Genomic DNA, 25207 nt, shown 5'->3' with positions numbered 1-25207 from the left:
CATTTGATAGATAAAATCTGATTTGTGACTTTACACAAAACAATTCAGAACTCTGTACCAATGTAGATTGCACCAGGTATTTGTAAACCCACATTGACAAATCATCACTATGCTCATGCTGGAATAAAAATGAATAGGCAATTCTGTTCTGCAAAATATCTGATTGTCAAAAGTCATGACAAATAGAGCGTGGGAGTCAGCAGAGTCAGCAGTGGCAGCGGAGAAAAGACTAGTCACCCCTACAGTAACTTTACTCTACCCTGATAGAATATCTCATTAGAACCAGCATAAAGTTACAGCTCTGCTCCAAAGCCACACACACACACACACACACACACACACACACACACACACACACTCACAAACAGGTCAACCAATAAACAAAAAGTCTACAGGGATACTAGGGTGGAGTTTCTATTTTCATGCAGGAGTGGCAGATTTGTCATTTGATTTACAAAGCAAAGTATGTGCCACTGGACATTTAGGCCAACACAAAGAGATATGAATGAGATTAATGTGGTTCCTTCCATCTGCTTTTGAAAATCAGTTTCACCCTAGAAAGATTCAAACCTGAAAGATTCAATTGACTCGCATTTGTTTTCATACACACTTCATATTAACACTTAAAGAACCAATTATATTCACAATTATCAGCTAAAAACACCAGAATCCAAATAATTTTGCTTTACTTACCTCAACTCAACTTTCATGCAGATGTCACTTTAATTTAAAAAGGTATTTTTTTTTTTTTTTTTTAAAGTGGTAATTCAGTCCATTACTTGAAAGAGCATTATCAAGACATTCAGCATTAGGGGTGAACAGCTGTGTCTGACAGAGTGACTACAGCAGGCACAATGAGGGCATCTTTCCCCTTGGGTCCGCACACACACAGTTGACATTGGCTCTTACACCCATATCGCCACCAGTCGGTGACATCACCCATTTACGCAGGCGCATCTTAAGTCGCTATATCCGTCTTTCTAGCACTCTCTTCCCATTTCTGAACTCAAAGCCCTCTGGTCAACCCTCTCTAGTCCAGCCCTACAGCCCTCACTTAACCCGTCGACAAGGAAGACGTGTTAACAGCTCAAACAAAGACAAACCCGCAATAAAAAAGACAGTGACCTAATTTCTCCCACCTTGTAAACAACTTACTCTCTCACTTCCTGCAAGAACAATGGAGGAATCTATTAGCTGTTAAACCAGACATCTCATGGAGCAATTTGATCACTAGTTGACTACATACAACTACAACACAGAATAGGAGGAACAAGCTTTTTAAGCTTTAAGTATATTTCTAAAAAGGACAGCAAGTGTATACTGTGCTTATATAAATTTAAAAAAATGCAATTAATATGTTTATTTTCATATAAACAAACTTCTTTCTCAACATCACATCACAATATCTCAACCAAAGACTATAGAATAGCACAAGACACGTCACTCGTATTATTATGAATGGGAGAAAGTGCAATGCGCAATATGGCTGAATAAGTCCCGCCTTCTAAATAAGAGCCAATCGGCGATTGGTAAAGTCTTGCGTCACTGTAGCGGATTGTGCATGTGCATTAGCTTGATCCAGCCTGGAAAATACCGGTTTTTGTCATGATTCAAGCATTTAGAAACAAAATGTATGAGACAATTGTTGCCAGATTTTACCGGTGATTTCAAATATGAAATTTAATCGAAAGCTTGGCAAACAGCTTTGGAGAATTTGATGTTTCCCCATTCAAAGCGACAGGAGCTGCACTTGCATGCCCAAGAGGCGTTTCAAAGATAGCCGCCGAGTGAAATGACTTGTCTTAAAGGGACTTTGATCTCAACATTCTCAGTCAATATAAGAATAAAACAATTACATTGAGGGATTCCAAATGAAACTGACATGCTCTAATGCATTTAAAACCTAAATATTTTATAATTATTATTCATGTAGTCATGACATCATTAATATAGAGACTACTATTTTAAAATGTAATTAAAAAAAGGTGATTAAAACAGTAAAAAGGGATCTAAAATAACACTTTCCTTATACATTACGGTACATAAAAAAAAAAAAATTAAAAAAATCAAGCGCCACAAACTGTTTTCAACACTGATAATAATAAGAAATGTTTCTAGAACACATTCAAATGATTTTTGAAGGATCATGTGACACTGAAGACTGGTATAAATACACTTCAAAATAAATTTTTATGTTAAATTGTAATAATATTTCACAATATTAGTTTTTACTGTATCTTTGATCAAATACAGTAAATGCAGCCTTGGTGAGCATAAGCGACTTCTTTCAAAAACATTTAAAAAATCTTTCAAAACCCCCAATTTTGTACCTTAGTCCACTACTTTTACATTACATTAAAGAGGAGACCTCAAGAGCCTTTCAAATCTTTGACCACAAAGTACACATGCTCACACGAACGCCATGAAACCGTGTATCCTCACCTCTGTAGTGCTGGGGTTCATACACCCAGTCATCATCATCTTCATCCACTCCATGTGGAGTGTGGGAGTGTCTATGGAGGTTGTTCTGGCTGCGGAACAGTTTACGGGTCTGCTGTGACAGCGAGGACACGTTCAGCCAGCTGAGAGCACGAGAGATCGGGGCGGCTTTGTCTGTCTTGTCCCTGTCCATCCTAAAAGACCCAGAACGCTTGTCCCTCATCATACCCTCTTAAAAATTAGTCAATAAGGTCGAGGATACTTTAAAAGCTCAAGAGTTAAGCTGCGACGAACTGTTTCTCACAAGTGTGGAATCAAAAGTAGAAATACATCACACGGTGTATACTTGAAGTAATTGGGTTTTAAATCCACGAGGCTCCTATGGAATGAAAATAAAATCTGTTGCCAAAAAAAAAAAAGGATCCACTTAATGAACTGACCAAACTTGTAGAAATTCACTGGTCCACATCCACAGGTGTCGTTGCAACCTGGACGACAACTTTACGTCTTTTTTGTCTGCTAGATAGAAAAACCTCCACTGTGAGTCCTGGAAATCCCAACACGAGTGCTGCAACCCACAAGCAGTAATTAACCCAAGCAGCAGGCTGGAAAATCGCTAGTCTTCCCCCGACTGAGGCTTGACGTCCACCACGAAGACTGGGTCCAGTTTAAAAGCCTTTAAAACTCAAGTTGCAGTTGAAGAAAATCAGGCTCAAGAAGGTTTAACATTAGTTTTAGCACTTTTAAATGCTCCCATTATCACAGGCCATTGATCATCTTACAACACCCATGTGACACTATGTCTAAAATCACCTGGATTAAAGACATCACCAGCATAAAGTTCATAAAGGATGATGAATGATCTCGAATGTCCTTTTCTTTTTTCATTAGCAGGTAACAGGATCAGGTGCTTCTGTCGCCGTGTACCATGTTATCTCCCTGCCGCTGAGGACAGCCACCACCGGATACTCTTCCTGACTTTCCAACGTCAAAGCACACACTACGTGAGGGTGTTCACTCACCTGGGACTTCAACACACATGGGCATACAAGCACATTCGCTGAAGTCAGTCTTGCAGCGCGTCAGACCAGGTATTCCCCTGATCTCTGGGTGACAGTTGTCTAGAGATAGCACCCACATACACTGACTCTAGGATTGAAAGTTTAGGATTACAAACAACTAGAGTGCTGGTGAAATATGACCTTAAACCAGCCCCCAACCACTCCCTTGCTCCTCTCTGAACTCTCTCTCTGATCTTTGCCCCTCCCATCCAGTTGCACGGCAACCACGGAAGGGCGACTGGACTCTCCACTTCTCTTCCTCCTCTGGGTTTCCCTCCTACTCTTACTATCCTTTAAGGCAGAGGCTTTCAAACTGGTGTGCAGAGAAAAAATATTTCACAAAACATATCCTAGCACTAAGAAAAAAACAAATATGCATATAGTTCTGTGATTTTTAAATAAATTTTTAGTATAAATCATTTTATTTGCAATGTTAACTTTGTTAAAAACAAAAAGCAAATAATGTTTCATAATGTTATATTAATGTAATATTATATATAATTGATATATTAATAATCTTTTTTATTAACTATTAACAATTAGTACATAGGAAAACATAGCTTCCTTTAAAAAAAAAAGAATATATATATATATATACAATTATAGAAAAAATATAAAAAACATGCAGCTTTATATACATACATATATATATATATATATATATAGTAATTATATGGAATTAAATATATATTTAATTATATTAAAACATCATTTTTGAGACTTTTTGTGTTTTTCTTTATAATTTTGTGCTTACTATTATATACATGAAAATATACAGCTTTCTTTATATTTTATTTATTATATAATTTGTTTTTATTGTCCCCTCACAAGATGATCATTATATTTGGGGGTCCTTCTCATTATGAAGTTGAAACTACAAATACAAGTCTGCCAAAGAAGCCTGATCCTGGGTCAAAGTTGACTTGCCTTACAGACTAAAGACTTCTTGGCCAACACATCCACTGGCTCTGCCTCTGACCCATACACAATATTAAGGACCAGCGGATCAGCCTGCTAGACCTGCCTAGACCAGAATATCCAGCTTACCACACACAAACTATGCCAGCGACACGTGAAGTAGGAAAACACTAGAATGAAAACAAAAGAGGTGTTTTGTGTTGGCAAACACACAAAACATTAACACACAGCCCGCAGGCAGAGGAAAATGAGGGGCTGAGAGATCTGCAGGTATTTAAATAATACCATGGAATTAGCATGATGCATGTCTAAAAAATGTGGTAATACCATGATATTTTTTTGTTAGCTGTTTTTTGTATTTTCTGAAAGTCCAAAATCTGAATGCACAGTATGAGCGTATGTGTGTGAGCATGTAAACCATCTCTGTCGTTTTATGTAAATTTATCTAATCAAAGTGAAGTCAATGTCTTCTATTTACGACAGACTGACCAGTCTCTATCCAACTTCAAAACACGTCTACATGGTAAGATCAATCAGGTTGTTTGACTTTCACATTGGGAATAGCAAATAAATTCAGGCCGTAAATATACAGTGTGTGTAATTAATGATTAAACTTTCACAACCGCAGCAGCCTGCGACACACTGGTCCAATTGTTCTAGAAAACCTCCATACATCCACACAGCCATATGTAATAACAAACAGCTCTGCTCTCATAAAACACACAGCTAGATGATCCAACCTTTATCCTCAGCACTGCAATCAACAGCCCTCCACGCCGTTAATAATTCACCAGGGCCAAGCGCCCAACTGCTGAGATAAAACATACAATGAATCTGGAATACAGACACATAGTCTGACCAAGAGCTTCTGCGTTTACCAAAATTCTATTATTTACTACAAAAATAAAGCAGTTATCTGATCAAATAGCATCTTTTCAAGAGGTCAAATGCTTCAAACTAATTTATTTAGCTAGTTTAGGTATTATATCCAAAGAATACTATGCATATATGTGAATTTAAACACTCATAGCTACACAAAGTCAATTTCACAATTCTATTTTCACTTTCGGGTAAACTACTGACACAAATTTGTCCACAGAAATGAGCAAAACCTCAAAAGTTCGGGGTCAGTAAGAATGTTTTTGAAAGAAGTCTCTTATGCTCACCAAGGCTGCATTTATTTGATCAAAAATACAGTAAAAAATAATACTATGAAATATTTTTACAATTTAAAATAAATTTTAATATATTTTTATAATTTTATATATTTTTAACTATTTTAATGTTTTACAATGTCAGTGTCACATCTTTCAGAAATCAAATATGATTTGGTACGCAAGAAACATTTATTATTATTATCAATGTTGAAACAGTTTTTGTGATATTTTATTTTCTCAGGATTAATAGAGTACCTCAGGGATGACTTTAGACATCATCATGACAAACAGGACATTTGGACAGCATTTCTCATGAAAAAGTGGATAAGTATTCATAAACAGCGCAGATCATAATCAACGAGCATGTTTTTAAATAAAGTTGTTTTCTAAGTAAAGTTTGAGGAAGCTTGGTGGTGGTGATGTTGATCCGCGACCATGGTGTGCTGTAGTCCGTTTATAGTCTACTGTTAGCTTTTTATATCTGACGACTTTATTTAGGCTTCAAAATGTATAAATGTTGTGTTAACTTGTAAAGATTATCTTGATAGACAAAACGTGTAAGTGTCATAACCTTTTGTTTTGTTAAACACAGAGCAAATTTTTTGCGATTTTCCAAAAGTCTATGGGAAAAATGCATTGGCTTTCGATCGAGGGAACCCGTGCGCTGCTAACTTCCGGGTTAGCCTACAAAAACACGTCATCCCTGAGGTACTCTATAGACAGTTTAGCATTTATTTAAAATAGAAATCTTCTGTAACATAACATACTGTCATTTTTGAATAATTTATTGCTGAAATATATATATATATATATATATATATATATGTTGCGGACTCCAAACTTTTTCTTTCTTAAAAAAAAAAAATATATATATATATATTAGAAATTATTGCTGAAGAAATATGAATTTCTTAAAAAAAAAAAAAATAAATATATATATATATATTATATAAAACTCACTCAAACTTTTGAACGTTGGTGTACACATAATTTATTTTTATTAAAACATCCATGTTACTAACATATGAGGGTAGCTCTATCGCCCCCTTGAGTGCAACGCTTTTTACTGCCATAATAAAGCAAGAATGCATGTCGACACATACATCTTGAGTATGTTTCTGGCCTAAATGTCCGTTACAAAATCCAATCAGCAACAGGCTTCTGCTTTGGAGTTAAAATGAGACTGATGCTACGCATGTTTTGCTTGTTGCAGGAACATAGTGAACCTCTGACACGCTTGTGTCAAACTGCTGTTGACACAGCAGGTCAGAGAGGAAACCTGAGCAGAGTTCTGAAGGAAGACATGTCATGAATCTGCGCACATGATCATTAACCCAAAAACAGGGAAGGGGTATATTTTTCTCCACCGGTTCAACACCTTCACACGCTCTGACATTATCTTTAAAAGCAAAAACCTTTACCTGTTTGACTTAGCTAGCACTCAGTATAATTCAACAATATGGACTTGCCACCACAGTTTTTTTTAATTGTCAAAAGAATTAAGACTACAAATCACTCCATTAAATGCATCTAAAAGTGTCTCACAATTACATTCATTCAGTTACCAGACAACAACAGTTTTCCACTACATTTCGCTTGGAGATCTTTGTTTACTAAACAAAGGGTTTCCAAATTGGCAAAGCACTTGGGAACTGTTTTAATTAAGCTTTTAAAGGCTTACCAAGATTCCAAGGGAAGGATTTTATTGTGCTCTGTCCCCACATTTATATGAGTTGGGTTTATTTGTCCTTGTGAGTATGAAAAGTGTCTATACAACTATATAAAATCTGTGAGTGTGTGTGTATTTGTGGGTGTATTTGCTATTCAGTAAGCTTATGTGGGAGAATATTGCAAAATATTTGTTTAATTCAATGTGGCTCATGCTGGAAAGAAAGATGAAATCATAAAGCAGCACTGAAGCAGGCAGAGAAAGATAGAACAGGAAGAAGCCATTAAAGATAAGTGGAGCTATCAGTGCTCTCATCACTTCTTTCTCTGTTCCTATTCACAAAGAGATCACGAGTTGACCCATAACTAACAGAACCCTTCGGGTGACCTCTGACCTTTTGCTCCCATGAACCTGAGAGGCTGGCCATCACCTCCAGAACAAGGTCCCGCAAATACTTGTTGACCCATAGTGACCTCCTCAACACATTCCTCTCTCTCTGGTATGCCGCACAGGAATGAACGGAGGAATTCTGATCTATCATCTTCACCGTAAACATGCTTCGTCTTTGCACGCATCAAAATCTCTTCTCTGGGTAATGTGATCAGTACTCTTTATTTATGATCAATAAAGCCCCCCTCGGTCAATATCAGTAAACAAAACACTAAATTGTAATCTAACAGCATATTCTAATGTCATGCACACCCATTCAAACATTTCAGAAAGTAAAATAATCAAATTTATAAAACAAATGTAAGAGGTTTTCACATATATATTTGTCTACAATGCTAGTTTCAAGCATTTAAGCATATCAAAAGACCATAGAACCATAAATTCAGTTGAGTGTGTCCATATTTCTGACTTGTAATGTAGTAAGTCTTTTCTATACTAAATAGCAAACTGTTTCAGCATGAAATAATTCTGATGACCCATGAGACTTTGCAGCATATTGTGTCACTCATAAGCACAGCCTGTGCATGTAAGTCCATTATAAATAACAAAACAAAATATAAGTCAATTATTTATCTGATGCTTCAAATATTTTTTGAGTACTTATTGATGCTGTCAATATACAATACTGTTCAAAAGTTGGAGGTCCGTAAGATTAAAAAAAAGAAAAAAAAAAAGAAAAGAATACTTTTATTTAGCAAGAATGCTGTAAAGGCATTTATAATGTTACAAAAGATTTTTATTTCGAATCCTGAAAAAAATGAACCATGTTTTCCACAAAAATATTAAGCAGCACAACTTTATTTTGATAATAAGAAATGTCTTTTGAACATCAAATCATTAGAATGATTAGTTATTTTAAATTGTAATGTCACTGTATTTTTGATCAACTAAATGCAGCCTGGTGAGCATAAGAGACTTCTTTCAAAAATATTTAAAAATCTTACCAACCCCAAATTTTGGAATGGTAGTGTAGCCTGTATGTGCCACACAAGTGTGGTCTGTCAGTTTTCAATAAACTTTATTCCCAATGTTATAATTCATAGCGTAGAGCAACTATTAAGGTCTCTTCTCAGACTAACATGCCATTTTGTCCATGAGGAAAATGGGTTTATAGAGTGGCCACCCACAATAACAGTGGCTGGCATGCAGGTACTCCACAGGATGTGTCTGTGACTGTGAGCGTGTTTATTCCCCCTGTGTGCGTGTGTGTCGTGAAACCAAAAGCCATAAAACACCCAAAAAAACTTGTTTTTTTATTGTTTCTGAGTCACTCTGTCCTACAAATCTGGTCAATGTGGAAACCAGTGGTATATTTAGACAAATGTTATTGTCATTAAAGGGATAGTTCACCCAAAAATGAAAAATCTGTGATCATTTACTCACCCGCATGTCATTCCAAAAATGTATTTCTTTGGCAATGTGACTTTCTTTCTTCTAAAGTACATAAAATATATATATTTTAGGAACAGTGGTAACCAAACAGTTTTGGTGACCACTGAATTACATTGCATGAAGAAATATCAAAATATCTTCTTTTGAGTGAACTATCCTTTTAAGTCAGTTGACAGAATTCTCTCTCCTCGGCCCGAAAAACTCTTTCAGCAAGTTCATAACTGGGAGGAAGAATCATCACTGGGATGAGAGCCGTATCTCTCCTGAGAAGGTGTCAAACAAGCACAGGGCCCACAGGAGGAAGTTTCCTGGAAACAGAGCTCAGTGTCTGCTGAGGACAAGCACCATGTCTCCACTGCTTTCTTCTACCAGGTTATAACAAAACAAACAAATAGAATAGTATCTTTTTTATTGCCACTTTACTGAGATCATGATTTATTGATATCTCTTGTGGGATTCAAACCTGCAAAGATGTTTTACTATTAGATCATTTGAGCTGAAACTCTACATACTTGTCTGCTTGTCTGGAACACACAAAAAATGATTTTTCTAATAATAATAATTTTCTAATGATTTTCTAATAATAATTCAATAATTTGATAAAACTTTACAATAATGTAAATTTGTTTAACTGCATTAGTTAAGAACTAACAATGAAAAATACTTCTAAAGCATTTATTAATGTTCATTTCAACATTTACTAATACATGTGAACTGGAAAATGGTGCAACACTCACTCTTAAAGAACTCCAACTTTATTGGTTAAAAAAACACAGATAACGTTATGCCATGCAAATGAGTCTTGTCCATATTCCACTTTCCACTCATCCCACAATGGGGATAAAATAGTTCTTGTCCATCATCAAAGAGATTCTTGAAAAACAATATAACATTTATAACATTTACTAATAGAAAAGTTGTATCTGTTAATATTATTTCATGGACTTGAGCAAACATGAACTTATTGCTCATTGTTATGTAATGCATTCATAATTGCACCTTATTGTAAAGTTTTACCAATAATTTAAATATGTCCATATAGTAATGACACTTTGGATCCTGTATTTTTGGATATTGACCACTAGGAGGCGGTGCAACGTTTCAAATGCTGCCTTTAATATATAGACTAAGGGGCCAAAAGGACACAGCTCTTTCCTCTAAACTACAGACTAAATTAAGCATAAAAAGACTCTGCCAGCTGCCAAATGGGAGAAAATATGCATTATCACATGCCATTCCAAGTAATATTTTTTATGTGCATTAACAAAGGCATCTAACTTTAATTAACTAACAATTATCAATAACATTTATGTTAATTATATTAGAAATTTACTTGGCCATTTAATTTAACATAAGTCAAACTGAAAATGCCAATGAGTTCTTTCCAAAAGAATTCCAATAAAACCTATTACAAGCAGCCCAAACATGTTACAGCTCAAAGCAAGGCAGGTGTTGACCCCTCACCCCTGAATGATGACCCCTGCATGCAGATGACTCCAACCTGCACTCAGTGCTCCCCATGTGGGGTGGAGGATGTTGACGTTTCAGTGAATAGAAACAAAAGCCATCTAAAACCAGTCAGATGGCATGATAGAGTCAGCTCTAAAATACGAGAGCCTTTATCAGGGAGCTTAAACTCCCTAATGACTAATGCACGCAGACAAACACAATACAGACCTTGTGTACACACACTCACATTGGCTCACAATGAAACAACCTAGGCGACATGCTAGCTAAAGCACAGTCAGGAACAGAGTGAAACTGACACAAATAAAGATATTGGTACATAGTATAAATGGGTGTTTCTCAAATGAAGGGACACAATGTAAAAAATGACATTTTTGAGCAAATTTTGGCATTTAAAGCTACAGAAAAAAGGCACAAAAGTATGAGAGAGTATGATGGAAGAGTGTTAAGACACTTATGTGGCATGTGTATATACTTTGGGGACAATTTTTTCCAAAGAAATTAGCAAAACCTCAAGTTTGGGGTCAGCAAGAGTTTGTAATGTTTATGAAAGAAGTCTCTTATGCTCACCAAGGCTTCATTTATTTGAACAAAAATATCTTTCAACGTATTTTAAAATGTAATTTATCCCTGTGATGGCAAAGCTGAATTTTTAGCAACAATACTCCAGTCTTCAGTGTCACATGATCCTTCAGAAATCATTCTAATATGCTGATTCGGTGCCCAAGAAACAGTTCATATTATTATCAATAGCTATGTTTCCATTCAAAGTTGCGAACTTAATTTATGCGCAAAATTGGAATATCGCATAAGACGTGCGAATAAAGCAGCGTTTCCATCTCATGTTCAAGAGAACAAAATCGTCACTTCCTGGGATATTGGGAAAAAATATCTGTAATAAAAATGGAAGTTGCTGCAATCAGGGCTCTGCGGCTCTTTTTTCCTACATCATAAATGACTTGCGCCTCAAAGCACACAGACGAAACGCAATAAACGCTGTCATGTTATCTTGCATTTGGATGCCTGGTGTTTGGGAATGCAATCTCTTCTGGGAGGTCATTATTCCAAATCATTTGATCCACAGGTTAGTCCAGTTATCCAATCACATCCACTGTTGAGGCAGTCACATGATTTTTTTTTGTTGTGCATACAAAGGGGTTTATTTGGTAAATGTGTTTCCATCGTAGTTTATGTACATGTTTTCTTATCGGATTAAAAAAATGATCAGCCTCAATTGAGTGCATACATGTTTTATCATCTTGGCGTTTCCATCCAGCGTTTTTTAATGTGATATCTCAAAGTGCACATAAAAATAGATAGATGGAAACAGGATTTTTTTTTTTTTTTTTTCAGGATTCTTTGACAAACAAAAAGTATAAAAAACAAAAACAACAACAACAACAAAAAAAACAGCATTTATTTAAAAATGTCTTTTTTGGTAACAGTGTAAAAGTCTTTACTGTCACATTTGATCAATTAAATCCATATGCTGAATAAAGTATTATTGTCTTTCAAAAAATCCTTCATTTTTAAAAAATTTCAATGAAAAGGGAGGTTTCGTCAAATTTAGTTCATTTTTGTGGACAAATGTTTATTTATTTGCTCATTAAATGAACAAAAAGGTAAAGTTAGGGACTGGGTCAGTTTATAGTACTTTTTTTTATTGTCAAAACAATGTACGTCTATGGCATGTCCTGAAATAGATGTAAACGTGTGTTTGTATGCATGTCTGATGGAGTGATGTGACGTGGGGGTGATGTCTAGATTCCATCTGTTCTTCAGGCCATCCTGTCGGCAACCCTTTCCCCTTCCTGTAAGTGTGTGTCATGTCACAACAGAGTGGTTTTGCTTATGTTTGTCACTGGTGGGATTGACTGCTAAAGGGAGGGAGAGAATGACAGGAAGGAAAGGAAAACGAGAAGTGTCGTAAGGCCAGAAGGGCTGCTCAGCTCCTTGTTCCTCCTATCTTGCCATCCTGGAAAAAGAGGAAGCTGTAGGCTACTGTGAGAGTGGTCGTATGTGATCCTCCACATATTCTCAGCATGTTATGCCTATAAAAGGTCAAAGGAACCCTAAATACCGTTCAAGATATCAGCTTCAAAGGTCTTACAACATAGGGCCTTTGAGTGCAAGCCTGTATGCTTTTTTTCCTTCAGTTCCCAGCAACTGCTTATACACAACTAATGTATTACAACATCAGTCATACACAGTATAGCTGGAGATATTACTCATTAGCAGGAGTCATCTGCTCCACCCTAAGCCACGATTTTAGTCACAGTGACAGCTGGCATGTGTCTGTGTGTAGGTGTGTTTTAAATGGAAGTGTGCAGTAACTATTGTTGCCATGTTTGCATGCTTTGTGCGTGTTTTTTAAAAGCATGCTGTTAAACAAGTTTTAAAATGAGAAGCCACCAGGTTTGTTACAGTGAATGTTTTGTTCAATTCATAACGAATGGCACAAGTATAACTCATGTTAAATATTCACTGCAAAAATGTAACATCTGTAACATCTAAATTAAAGGGATAGTTCACCCAAAAATGAAAATTACCCCATGATTTACTCACCCTCAAGCCATCCTAGGTGTATATGACTATCTTCTTTCAGATGAACACAATCACAGATATATTTAAAATATCCTTTGTCCTCCAAGGTTTATAATGACAGTGAATGGGGGATGCGTTTTGAAGTCAAAAATAATGTATCCATCCATAAAAAAAGGTAATCCATACGACTCCAGTGGGTTAATAAAGGTCTTCTGAAGCGAAGCAATGCGTTTTTGTAAGAAAAATATCCATATTTAAAACTTTATAAATTCAAATAACTAGCTTCCGGCGGACGACCGTACGCAGAATGTGCAAGTCGTTTTGCGGTGGAAGAGTATCCTTTGACCTGACGTACAACGTAATGATGAACGCGGAGGCACAGAGGAGAGAGCAAAATATTTTTCTTTACAAAAACGCATCGCTTTGCTTCAGAAGGCCTTTATTAACCCCCTGGAGTCGTATGGATTACTTTTTTTTAAATGGATGCATTATTTTTTACTTCAAAATGCGGCCCCCATTCACAACCATTATAAACCTTGGAGGACTAAGGATATTTTTAAATATATCTCTGATTGTGTTTGTCTGAATGATAGTCATGTACACCTAGGATGGCTTGAGGTTGAGTAAATCATGGGATATTTTTTTTTAATTTTTTGGTGAACTATCCCTTTAACTGGTTTTATGCAAGTAATGAATATTATCTAATATGATTAAATCAATTTGACTTTATTAGACCAAGTATATTATGCAACATAGCTGAATCAATTTGACTTCATCATACCAACTAAAGTCATTTTAATGGGTTGGATCAAGTAGAAATCACTCGATAAAGTGACAAATACACACTTTCTACAGTGTTGGAAGACAAAAAATACTATTACTTTTAATTTTTTACATTCATTAAGCAATTTAGATTGAACATACTGTATTATATACCATATTATTGATTCAACCACAACTTTTTTTTTTTAATTTAAGCATCAAAAATGGACCAGTCATCACACATTAGTGATTAGTCTCACTCCCTGTCTTTCTCTTATACTAACAAAAATACTGTAAATTTCACTCATGTCTTGTTGTATGGGAATGCAGCCAGACATGCAAATGATCGTGTTCATAATCATGACGTATGAATGTGTGCATGTGTGTTTAGGTGTTTGTGTAGCTGGAACCGCCCGGGGCATTTTCTACTCTGAAGAGTGCAATATCATCGTAGTGAGCTCACAGGACTGGAATGAGAACAGGACAGCAGATCTGCTCCACAAACACAGACAGTAATGAAAAATTATCTAAACTGACCAAATACAACATTAATTCAATTCAGTCCAACATTAAATTAACAAGAACAGGTCTGATTCTCTGATTACATGTTAATTTACCAAATAACAGATGTGAATATTATAATAAAAATAATATATTATAAATATATTATTATATATAATATATATATTTTTTTTTAACAGTAAGTCTATTGGATCTTAACATAAAAGCTAACAAATATATCTAGGCCTAAGTATTGTTACTGAAATATGTGCGCTCTTTAAAACAGACTTTAAAATAATAATTAAAAATGCAATTATATGGTATATTATATAAATATATTTTCAAAATATATATCATATATATAATAATAATAATAATAATAATAATAATTACTTGAAAAATAAAAAACTTTGTTTCTTCTTGGTTTTCTTTTCTCAATAATTGAGATTTCCAGTTCCTGGATAAAGAATACTGTGTTGTATAAGCAGGCAAAATCTTTTTCATGAGTGAGGACTTTTCCAATTCCTTTTAGTCAACCACAAAATCTCTCATTTGTCTTAATGTTTGTGCGACGGCTAAAAGAGAGTGAAAGCCGGGCTTATCTAATGCTGTTGGATTAGCATACTAAGAGACCTGGCGTCCCTGGGGAGCCTCTCAGAAAACATTCACAATCAGGAGGAGAATTAAACTGGCGAGGGCTCCACACGTCCCATTGATCTGTTGACAGCCAACCTGGCAACCCGCCACAAACCTCAACGGTTCTCCGGAGAGGAGAATCACCAGTGTGGAGCCTGAAAACACGATGATGACTTGTGGGAAATGCCAGATTCACTCTGTTACCTACTGTTAAACACTCCTTCAGTGGCATCAAATCTTTGAAAATCCCTCAAGACTTAAGTTTGAGTCGGTTAGCAGCAAGTAAAGGAAATATCCTCAAGCACTGTTCTACTTGACCTGACCAATAAAAAGGACTTTTGTTGGAAAAAACTAGTCAGGTTGATTCAGATATATTAAATAGTAAGATTTTTTAAAAGTGTTTTTGAAAGAAGTCAAAAACTTATGCTCACCAAGGCTACTATTATTTTAACAGTAAAACAGCAATACTGTGAAGTATTATTACGACTTAAAAAATGTTTTCTATTTTAATATATTTTAAAATGTAATTTTTAAACCAACAGCAAAGCTGTTTTTTCAGCAGCCATTAATCCAGTGTTCGGTGTCACATGATCTTCTTATTTTCAGTTGAAAAACAGTTGTGCTGCGTAGTATTTCTGTGGAAACCATGATACTTTTTTCTGTGATGAATAGAAAGAACAGCATTTATTTGAAATGGATTTTTTTTGTAACATAAATCTCTTTTCCTGAATAAAAGTATACATTTCTTACTTTGAACGATAATGTATCATGTGAAAAAAATCTGTTAAATTATCTTTAGGGCACTTTCCGCCTCATTTAGTTCATTCACAGAGAAACAGGAAGTGTGGTACTTTAATACATGGCGATGTCAGATAAACGTTTGTTGTGCAAAACACAATTTTGCTGTTGACAACTGTGACAAGACTGAGAGGAGGCGTGGCTATTCACCTCCTCAATCTCAGATTTCAACTGTCTTAATGCATATCTGAAGGCGGGGCTTTGGAAAGAAGAGGAGTGTCTAATTCCACGGATTTAAATGATGGACTTAAAGTAGCTGATTTAGTAGTAAGATATGTGAAGGCATTATTACTTTTTAAAATAATTATATTTAATTTAATTTTTAAAAAAAAGCAAATATATGGTATATTACATCAATATTTGAATACATACATAATATTTATTATTATACTTTATTATACTTGAAATGGGAAAATAAAAAGAAACATGTTTCTTTGAAATCAAAATAGCTGATTTAGAGTTAAGAAATGTGAAGGAATTATTACTTAAAATGATACAAATTTAAGTCAAATGAAATACAAAGAGAATAACAAAAAAGCCTGGTGACCCAAGAAGCTCATTTCTTCAGCACCGAGACTGTGAAACTGATGTGATTAATCTAACTGAATGAGAGAGGAAAAGAAAAGCATAGAGTGTGAGTAAGAGCTGCTGAAGTGTGAGGGACCATGGCCTCCAGCTAATCTACAGCCATCTCCTTTCTGTTTAAATAAACCGAGCTGAAGTGCAGGAGATCTTTACAACTTTCTCCCACCCTCTTTGTCAGCGAACCATACGCTCACGCTCTCCGTGGGCCCATTACTGTCTGATTTAAGAGGAGGTGAGAGAAAGAAGGGTCAAGAGAGAGGCAGAGAGAAAGTCAGCCTGTGTTATGCTGATCAGGCAGACGCATGGCGGAGAGCCGTCTGTTACCGTGACAATAGGGCAGCCGACACAGGGCTGGCGCTCTGCCCTCTGCAGCGGGAAGCATGCAAAACTCACACAAGCACAGACACATCCAGCTGTCAGACACAACCGACGCACGCCAATGAAGACGACAGTGGAACATGAGTGACAGAGGGCCACTGAGATTTTAATGAGGGATGCGGCCTCGACCCTTATGTGAGAATGACCCATGTCAGACTGTGGCCATTCATAAAAGGCCTTATGACAGACTAATTTACACTTTATTATTGCTTCAAAAATGGGCTATAAACTTCTGGTGATACCCATTTTAAAAACCAAAAACTGCATGAAGCTGTTAATACATGTCTGTTTGCATCAAACCATGCAGGGGGTGAACATTATCAGTTCTACGTGATCTATTCTCTCTAGATTTTTCATAGTACAATAAGTGTGAATTATTTCCAATGCTTTTTTTCCATGTCCTTCCTGAACGGACACTCTCACCTTAATACGGTCTCTTTGTTTTACTTAGAAGAAGAGAAGAATGTGTATGGCAGTTTCCACAATAGGACATAAAGTAGGGTCTGAAACCTTAAAAGAAAACTTTTTTTTTTTTCCAACAAATGGTTAGCGAATGGAGATGGTTAACCTGTTAACCTCATGAGATCCAACTAAATATGCAGTTTTATTTATTTATTTAGCATTAATTTTTAATGAGATTTACAAACCTGTTTCCAAATTTTAGGATGTTTATAATAGTTTACAAATCTGCTTTTTCTGATTTCTTTACTTTATACCATTTAACTATAAATAAACATTTAATATTAACAATTAAACAGACAAAATGTATTAATTAACCAAAAAAAAAAAAAAATCTACAATGGATAGCAGAAAGGCTGCAAGTGTGGTCTAAATTTACATTTCTAGTTTGAGTTTGAGCTAGTTTGAGACTAAATATTTTTTGTAAATATTGATAAACTTATATTTCCCATGAATATAAAAAAAAGTTAGATTTTTTTAATTTAGCATAATTTGTGTAAAAGTTTGACAAAATGGAATGAGATTATTTACTTGTCTTTCTGATATGCTATAGAAAGAGTCCAAATGATATATTACTAGGGTCACATTGTTAAGAAATAGTTCTCACGGCAAAATCATAAGATTTGTTTTAAAAACAATACCGTATTTGTGGAAAGTGCCATATCTAGCTGAAATCAGTAAAGGCCACATGATCTCACTTCTCAGAACAGATTTATATCACAATACGAGACAATAGCTGTAGGCAACGGTGCTTGATCAAAAGAAGATGATGTTCACCCTCATGCAATATGCATACAATCATTTTGAATGACTTAATTATTCAAATTAATTTGTCAAAACAAACAGAGAACATCAAGAAGCAAGATGCAGTGCAAAGCAAAATGATGGGAATAAAAAGGCAGACAGCTCTACAGAGTATGTGTAGTGGAATGTTTTCTGGTCATTCAGCATATCTCCTCTCACAGACTGATAAGATACACAGAGAGACAGAGTCAACCAAACAGAGCAAGAGAAAAACAAGGAAACAGGAGTTTTGACAGAAGGAGAGAATCACAAAGGACTTAAATAGGTCATACCTACTGAAAGACCACACTCTTGTGACTCTAAAAGTTAACAGGCTATATGGGTTTTCTACTCTATCTTTAAGGCCATATATAAATTATAGGTTAACACATTTTTTATGGGACACGATTTTTATGTGCCTCCTCTCTCTCCGGGGCCCAAGACAACATTCCTGGTAGTGCCTCCCTATAGCAACAGAATCCTGTTTTCCATGATATATCCCTTCTAGACATTCAAACACAGATAGCTTCAGGCAGACAGGTTCTTATCTGTCTACAGGTGTGAAGAGACCGTTGAAAAAGTTGCGTGGTTCCTAAACTCTCTCTCACAAAGCCTCATTCACTGTAGCATTTTGATTTTTCTGATTGCTGAATTTATGTTACTTTAAAGTAAATGTTACTTATAATAAAAGAAAAAGAATGTTACCTAAAATAAAAGAAAATCACAACCTCATGATAAAAATCTTTTTTGGTTTGTTTTACAAATGACTTTAATATTATTTAGTGATATGACATACACTACCATTCAAACATTTGGAGTCAGCAAGAATGAATACTTTTACTTAGCAAGGATGCATTAAATTGATCAAAAGTGACAGCAAAAACATTTATAATGTCACAAAAGATTTATATTTTATATAAACGCTGTTCTTTTGAACTTTCTATTCATTGAAGGTTCCTGAAAAAAATGCATCACTTTTCTCAAAAATATTATAAAGCAGCACAGCTTTTTTTAACATTCATAATAAGAAGAACAAAATCGGTATTAGAATGATTTCTGAAGGTTCATGTGACACTGAAGACTAGAGTAATGGCTGCTGAAAATTCAGCTTGGTCATCACAGGAATAAATTACACTTTAAAATATATATATTATAAATATATAATATAAATAAAAAACAAAATATTACTGTTTTTACTGTATTTTTGATGAAATAAATGCAGCTTTGGTGAGCATAAGACTTCTTTCAAAAACATTAAAAACATATACATAATATATCATGCCATATGATATACATGCTACATGATATACATATGATTTCATTATGTATGCATATTGGTGGTTTGGTAGTCTTACTGATAGGACAGGGGGTATATATATATATATATATATATATATATATATATATGACAAAAGTTGCAGTTTTCCATTTTTCTCCAATCCTTTAATTCCCATTGGACATTAAAGAAAATAAATAGTTTGAAAATAAGGAATGAGAAAGGTGAAGGAAAGTGAGAGTGAAACTATGAACAGAGATGGATAGTTTTCTCTCTCCTCAGGCAAGAACAAGGAGTAATAATGTGAACAGTAATATATGAGAGTTAATAACCCACGAGACGAAACACAGATAGAATGAAACAAGCCTGAAGGTTTTCACACACACACACACACACACACACACGCACACACACACACACACACACACACACACACACACACAGGGGCACAAGCTTCACTTTCTCATAATGACCTCATACCTGGATAATTTCACACTCAATCTCACATTTCCTCACAGATGGGCTGCTCTAAAAATTAGATTGGCTGATTAAACCCCAGTAATAATGACTAGACAACTGCAAGCTCCTTTGAAGACTCATCTCACACACAAAGACATTCATCTCACACAAATAAACATCAATGCAGTGCACCACATTCCATCACTGGCAGTGTTTTTCCCTACAACTGGCCAAACCCTGAGGACATTCTCCCATTCCAAAGCCAGTTTCTAGAACATTCCTGTCCTTCTGCTCTGCCCCGCTCCCAGGTATAGCACCAGGGTGTAAATCATCCGCCCCAGTTTTATGGACAACCGCTCACGAAGAGCAAGCCTCATTGTGCACAGTGTGACCTGTAAGGTCCAGGAATAAGAGCCCATTTCCTGTATTACACTCACACAGAGCTGTGGATCATGGATCATGTCATGTGATAAAAATTAGTAGAGCCACACACTCATAACATCACTGGCATCCGTCTCCATCTTTCTCTCTCTCTCTGTGGTTGCTCTGACACAAAAACTTCACCAGCATCAGTGAACATGGCCTGGCCATTAAAACTATTATGTCTTGTTGAATTGTAAAGTTAAAAAAGACCAATTGAAGGGATAGTTCACGCAAAAATGAAAATTCTGTCATTATTTACTTACCCTAACTTGTATGAGTTTCTTTCTTCTGTTGAACACAAAAGAAGATATTTTGAAGAATGTTGGTAACCAGACAGCTGACGGTAGCCATTGACTTCCATAGTATTTCCAGAATTTTCATTTTTGGGTGAACTATCCCTTTAATGCCACCGGGAAAGGTGATAGTGTATATTTTTATCCTAATTTATATCCTGTACCAGCTTAAAATGCATGTTCTAACAATAAGTTGACCTTGGACTTCCATCTTTAAGACACCATGGAATGGATTGATTGGAGCAGTTTTTGTTTTTGTACTTCCATTGAAGTACAAAATTGTCCCAAAATCGTTTCTCATCCTAGAAAGTTTTGACTGGACAAAATGAGTGAGTGCAACATTAGTCATCAATATTTTTGTTCTTGTTCCAGGGGGAGAAAGACTGTACATTTTAAATATGTATATCTGCTAAAACTGAATTCTGTTAATGTTTAGAATTACACTTATAGATGGCCTCAAAGCTAACAGACATGGACTTAGACATAAAAGTCAACTTTTTTTTCATGGGGTTTTAAGAATGGAAGTTTTTGTATTCTGTTCAGATGTACAATATAATTAATAGACTGTAAGACTTACCTGCAGCAGGGGGAAATACACACAGAGTCAGGAACAGCAGCATTGAGGGAGAGAAGAGAGACAAAAGAGATTCATTAGCCAAGTAAAAGATTTATCGATTAACTCTACACACAAGTCTTCTTTGTGTTATATGAACGTACATATTGTTCTCTCAAGCTAATTAGCAAGCACCCTTTTAAAACCATTTACAACTATTATGCTCATTGTTATCTCATAAAATGCCATATGTCTACATAGTAAGTACATAATATGTAATAATTTAGACCCTAACCTGCTATTAACATGCGTCTCAGTGATCCAATTGTAAGTGATCACCAGAGACAGATCACTGTATTACCATGCATCTCCTGTGACCGCTTATGATCTTTTCAGAGGATGGTTCTCTTAATTTGTGACTACATACATGTTAAGAGTTGTAAAAATGTATATTCTATTGATTTTGTCCTCCAAAATATTGTCTTAATTTTATTTATTTTCAATTTAGGGCTTTACTCAATAAATATTCTATTCAATTATTCAGCATATCATGTAATTAATCTAATTAAAACATTTTATTTGTGTGGTAGCCTTACAAATTACAGCAGTCAGAAGCCAGAATCGCTTTCTTGACGCAGGCAAAATAATTACAACTATTAAAAAATGTAAACAAATAATTAATTAAAATAATACAACAAAATAAACTAATTAAAACAAACAAATAAATAGAAGTTTTATTGTCAGTTAGTTTTAAAATTCATCTTGTGGCAATTCTGCACCAATTAAAAAGAAAAATTCAAGCAAATCTAACACTTTTTTGGAGACACAGCTGGACATGCAAACCTGATAATGAACACTGCCAAAACGCTTGTGTGTGTGAATAAAACAGGGAATGCAATTGGAGGAGGGGTATCTATCCTGTGTATTGTGTTTTTAAGGATGAGTAAAACCTCTAGTTGCAGTTGATTTACCACACAAAAGACACTTCAGCTGCCCGGCAATTCTGCTTCACAAACTTCACTAACATATCTCTCCATCTGCGTTTATAACACACACAAAACAAATAAGACACTCAATTTTTGACTGTGATTTTTATGTGATCTATACTGCATTATTTCCTCCAGAGAGAACAGTAGCACCTAATCTGTATTTCACAGAACTGCACTATCAGGAGTCAGCTGTCAATCAAGAGTCAGGGGAGGAGTCATGGACAAAGAAGAGAGTCAGTGAGATGCATGAATCCACAGCATGAAGAATTGTATAATATCATAAATAACAGATTGCAAGATATTGTAATATATTGCAATGACTGCAAAGAGATAATAATAATGACAATTTTTTTTTTTTTTTTTTAATTACCTAGCAAATGTTAAAAAACAATCCCTGTTTGGGCAAAATAAGATCAAAAGCAATATATACAACAATATAAGTGCACTATATACAGAAATATTGAAATAATATGTAGACATAGACAGATACTTTTAATTTAATACAAATAAAAAGGATAACAACAATCTACACTTTTTTCTTAATTTATCTTTAAAAAAAAAAAAAGTAAATCACTCTTAAAATCACACGCAGTCTAAGTACTCACTTAAGTTATGACCCATAACAAACAAAACAAACTTCCTCACTGGCAGTACCTGAGTAGGGGCTTCTCCTCTTCCTGTAGCCCCAGAAACTGATCCCTTTGACAGGCATGACCGTGTCCGTTTATCCTCCCTGAGCTCCACAATCACTCCCGCTTACCCCCACTCCACTGCTCCAAACACACACATAAACACACACACACACACACACACACACACACCTCCTCTACACTTCCACACCACAGCACACGTGCTCTAAACGCACACACACCCCAATGCTAAGGGCCCGCCTCACAATTGGAGAGGAGTTGGGGGGGTTCACAGAAGCCTGACCGCAACGACCCCTGCCAGGCAGGTTGCCAGGGAGATACCGCACCATCTGAAGAGGCTTGCGGTTGCTAGGCGAGCAACGCTTAAACATCCTACAACGGCTGAAGAGGGTGATGGAGCTCATAATGTAATTTGCCTCAAACAAACCAACAAAAGAAAATCTAGTCGTTTGGAGAGGCTCCTTCGGAAAGAGTCATGGGGACACTTGGCTCTCAAAAAAAAAACACTGGATCTTGCTATTTAACAAAGATTTTCAGCTAATTGGAGGAATAGAGGAATTAGTAGGGATATAAGAATGGTTCTGCACCATCAATTAAGGTTTCTGGGTCACACCAGCTCAGACACTTGACCACACTCTTAAAAATAAATGTTCCAAAAGTAGGTTTTGCAGTGATGGCAAGAACCATTTTGGGTTAGTAAAGGTAGTAGGTACAGATTAAAATCCCTGACCTGTGCTAGAACAGTGACTTGAACCCACAACCAGGCCCATATGAAATCTGTGTGCACAGAACTCCATGGAAAGCTCTGGAGATTTTCACAGGATTGGAATGACCATCTTTTAAATAGTCCTACTACTTGCACGTGTGTTTATTAAATAGTCTGGATAACTTAATTGTTTTGCACTACCCATAAAAAACACAGTATTTTGGTAATGTTTAAATCATTTCACAGAATTCCAGATTTTCCTTACTATTCAAAAAAAAAAAAAAAATCACAGCAAAAAATGTTTTACCTGAGTTGTGAGTCTGAATAGAATGTGGTGAAAAAAAAAAAAAAAAAATTCTTAGAATATCCTTTTTTTTTTATTATTATTATTATTATTAACTGCCTTTTTTGCCTTTAATTGTCTGGAGTAGAAGCAACAGGATTAGGATTCCAGACTCGAAACCAGGTACCCAAGGATCTTTATACTTATTTATATTTATCTCTACACAGCTTTAATGTCAATACATTTTTATTTACTACATACAAAGCCCCTAATTTTAATTAATAGCCGCTTTTCCACTGTCGGGTTCCAGTTGTGTTTCCACTGGAGCCTGGTACGGCACGGCACGATTACAAAACGTTCTCGGCCCGGAATTCTCTGCACGGTTGTCTAACCGTGCTGAATCGTGCTGGTAGAATGCGTAAACTGACGTCGGCACACAGGATTGGTCACTTGTATGTTGCCTGGCTACCAGTCTCTCCGTAGCTGGCTAAGCGCTCTATTTGATCGTTGTAAACACAAAATAATAATAAAATTAAAAGAAATATCTGATCATCCTCCATAACGCGTCATTATTTACATCTAATATCATCAGTAAACCGTTGCGTTACCAAGGAAACAACTGACGCTTTTGTGAAGAGCGGCCGTTATCAGCCCCACAGTGGAAAATGAAACCGTAACCGTACCAGCTGGCCCGAATCAACACAGAATGGAACGGTTACGCAATGAGAACCGTTGGGCCTGATGGTGGAAAAGCGGCTAATTTCTCCCAAACAAGACCACATGAGTCAATATTTTAATTATTTGCTCCAAAAAGACTTTCTTCTCTTTGTCATGCAAGAGAACAGTGCATGAGAGATTAATATTGAGTGCAGAACAATGTTTAAAGCAGAGACACGATATGGGGAATCTAAAAGTATTGCCACATGCTGGATGGCACCAACTCTCACATAATCCTGAGTGCCTGTGGTCTCATTATGGCCAACAGCAGCATGGGAAGACTCCACATCTTATCCCATCTCTGCCCGCAAAGCAACAAGGGATTCCACTGTGAGATAATTTGTTTATGAGTTTACTACTGATGACTCTGCCATGAGACTGATGGGAAACTGACACACGATGAGAAAAGGTTACACACACAGTTAACAAATAAAGTCACTCTAAGAAGATGATAAAAATCAAATTCGGGAGTAGGGCTGTTTTACGTGAATATTATGACAGAAGTGAAGCACAAAGCTTTGTTTACAAAAGAAATAATAGGTTAGCAATTAAATGTTACATCGCAACCATGAAAACATTTGCATTCTTGTCGAATAAGAGAGGTAGGCTAGGAGCCTTTAAATTTAAGCCATTTGTCGGCTTTGTATTCTGTTTTGTGATCTGGTCCCCCGATTTTCCACGATTTGAACAATATTCCATGAGTTATTCTACTAGACATGGAATCTCTTGTTTCTTTTCCCAAATCTTCACTCAATTCTCACCCATTTTTGCAGGGGATTATAAACATTTCTTTTTTTTGTTCATTTTTAAATACTAAATAGCATCAGTCATGAAAATAATTATTGTTATCGACCTACAA

The 25207-nt window shown here is 35.7% G+C and overlaps 1 protein-coding gene across 3 annotated transcripts in view; it reads right to left on the bottom strand.

Moving 5' to 3' along the window:
- nhsl1b (NHS-like 1b) overlaps positions 1–25207 on the bottom strand; it is a 105251-nt gene that overhangs the window by 51389 nt on the left and 28655 nt on the right. The window contains exon 1 of one of the 3 annotated variants that reach the window (XM_051876348.1): positions 2443–3595. The exons of 1 other annotated variant lie outside the window; for it this stretch is intronic. In XM_051876348.1, coding sequence (XP_051732308.1) covers positions 2443–2665 — 223 coding nt within the window. In that variant the 5' untranslated portion in view covers positions 2666–3595. Of the gene's footprint in view, positions 1–693; positions 1019–2442; positions 3596–25207 lie in introns of those variants that run through there. One more of the 3 variants, XM_051876352.1, reaches the window with a different exon arrangement.

This window comes from Ctenopharyngodon idella, chromosome 20 (genome assembly GCF_019924925.1).
Source record: "Ctenopharyngodon idella isolate HZGC_01 chromosome 20, HZGC01, whole genome shotgun sequence".
NCBI lineage: Eukaryota > Metazoa > Chordata > Actinopteri > Cypriniformes > Xenocyprididae > Ctenopharyngodon > Ctenopharyngodon idella.
Note: the sequence above shows the minus strand (reverse complement) of the source record. Positions and strands in the feature narration are given on the sequence as shown.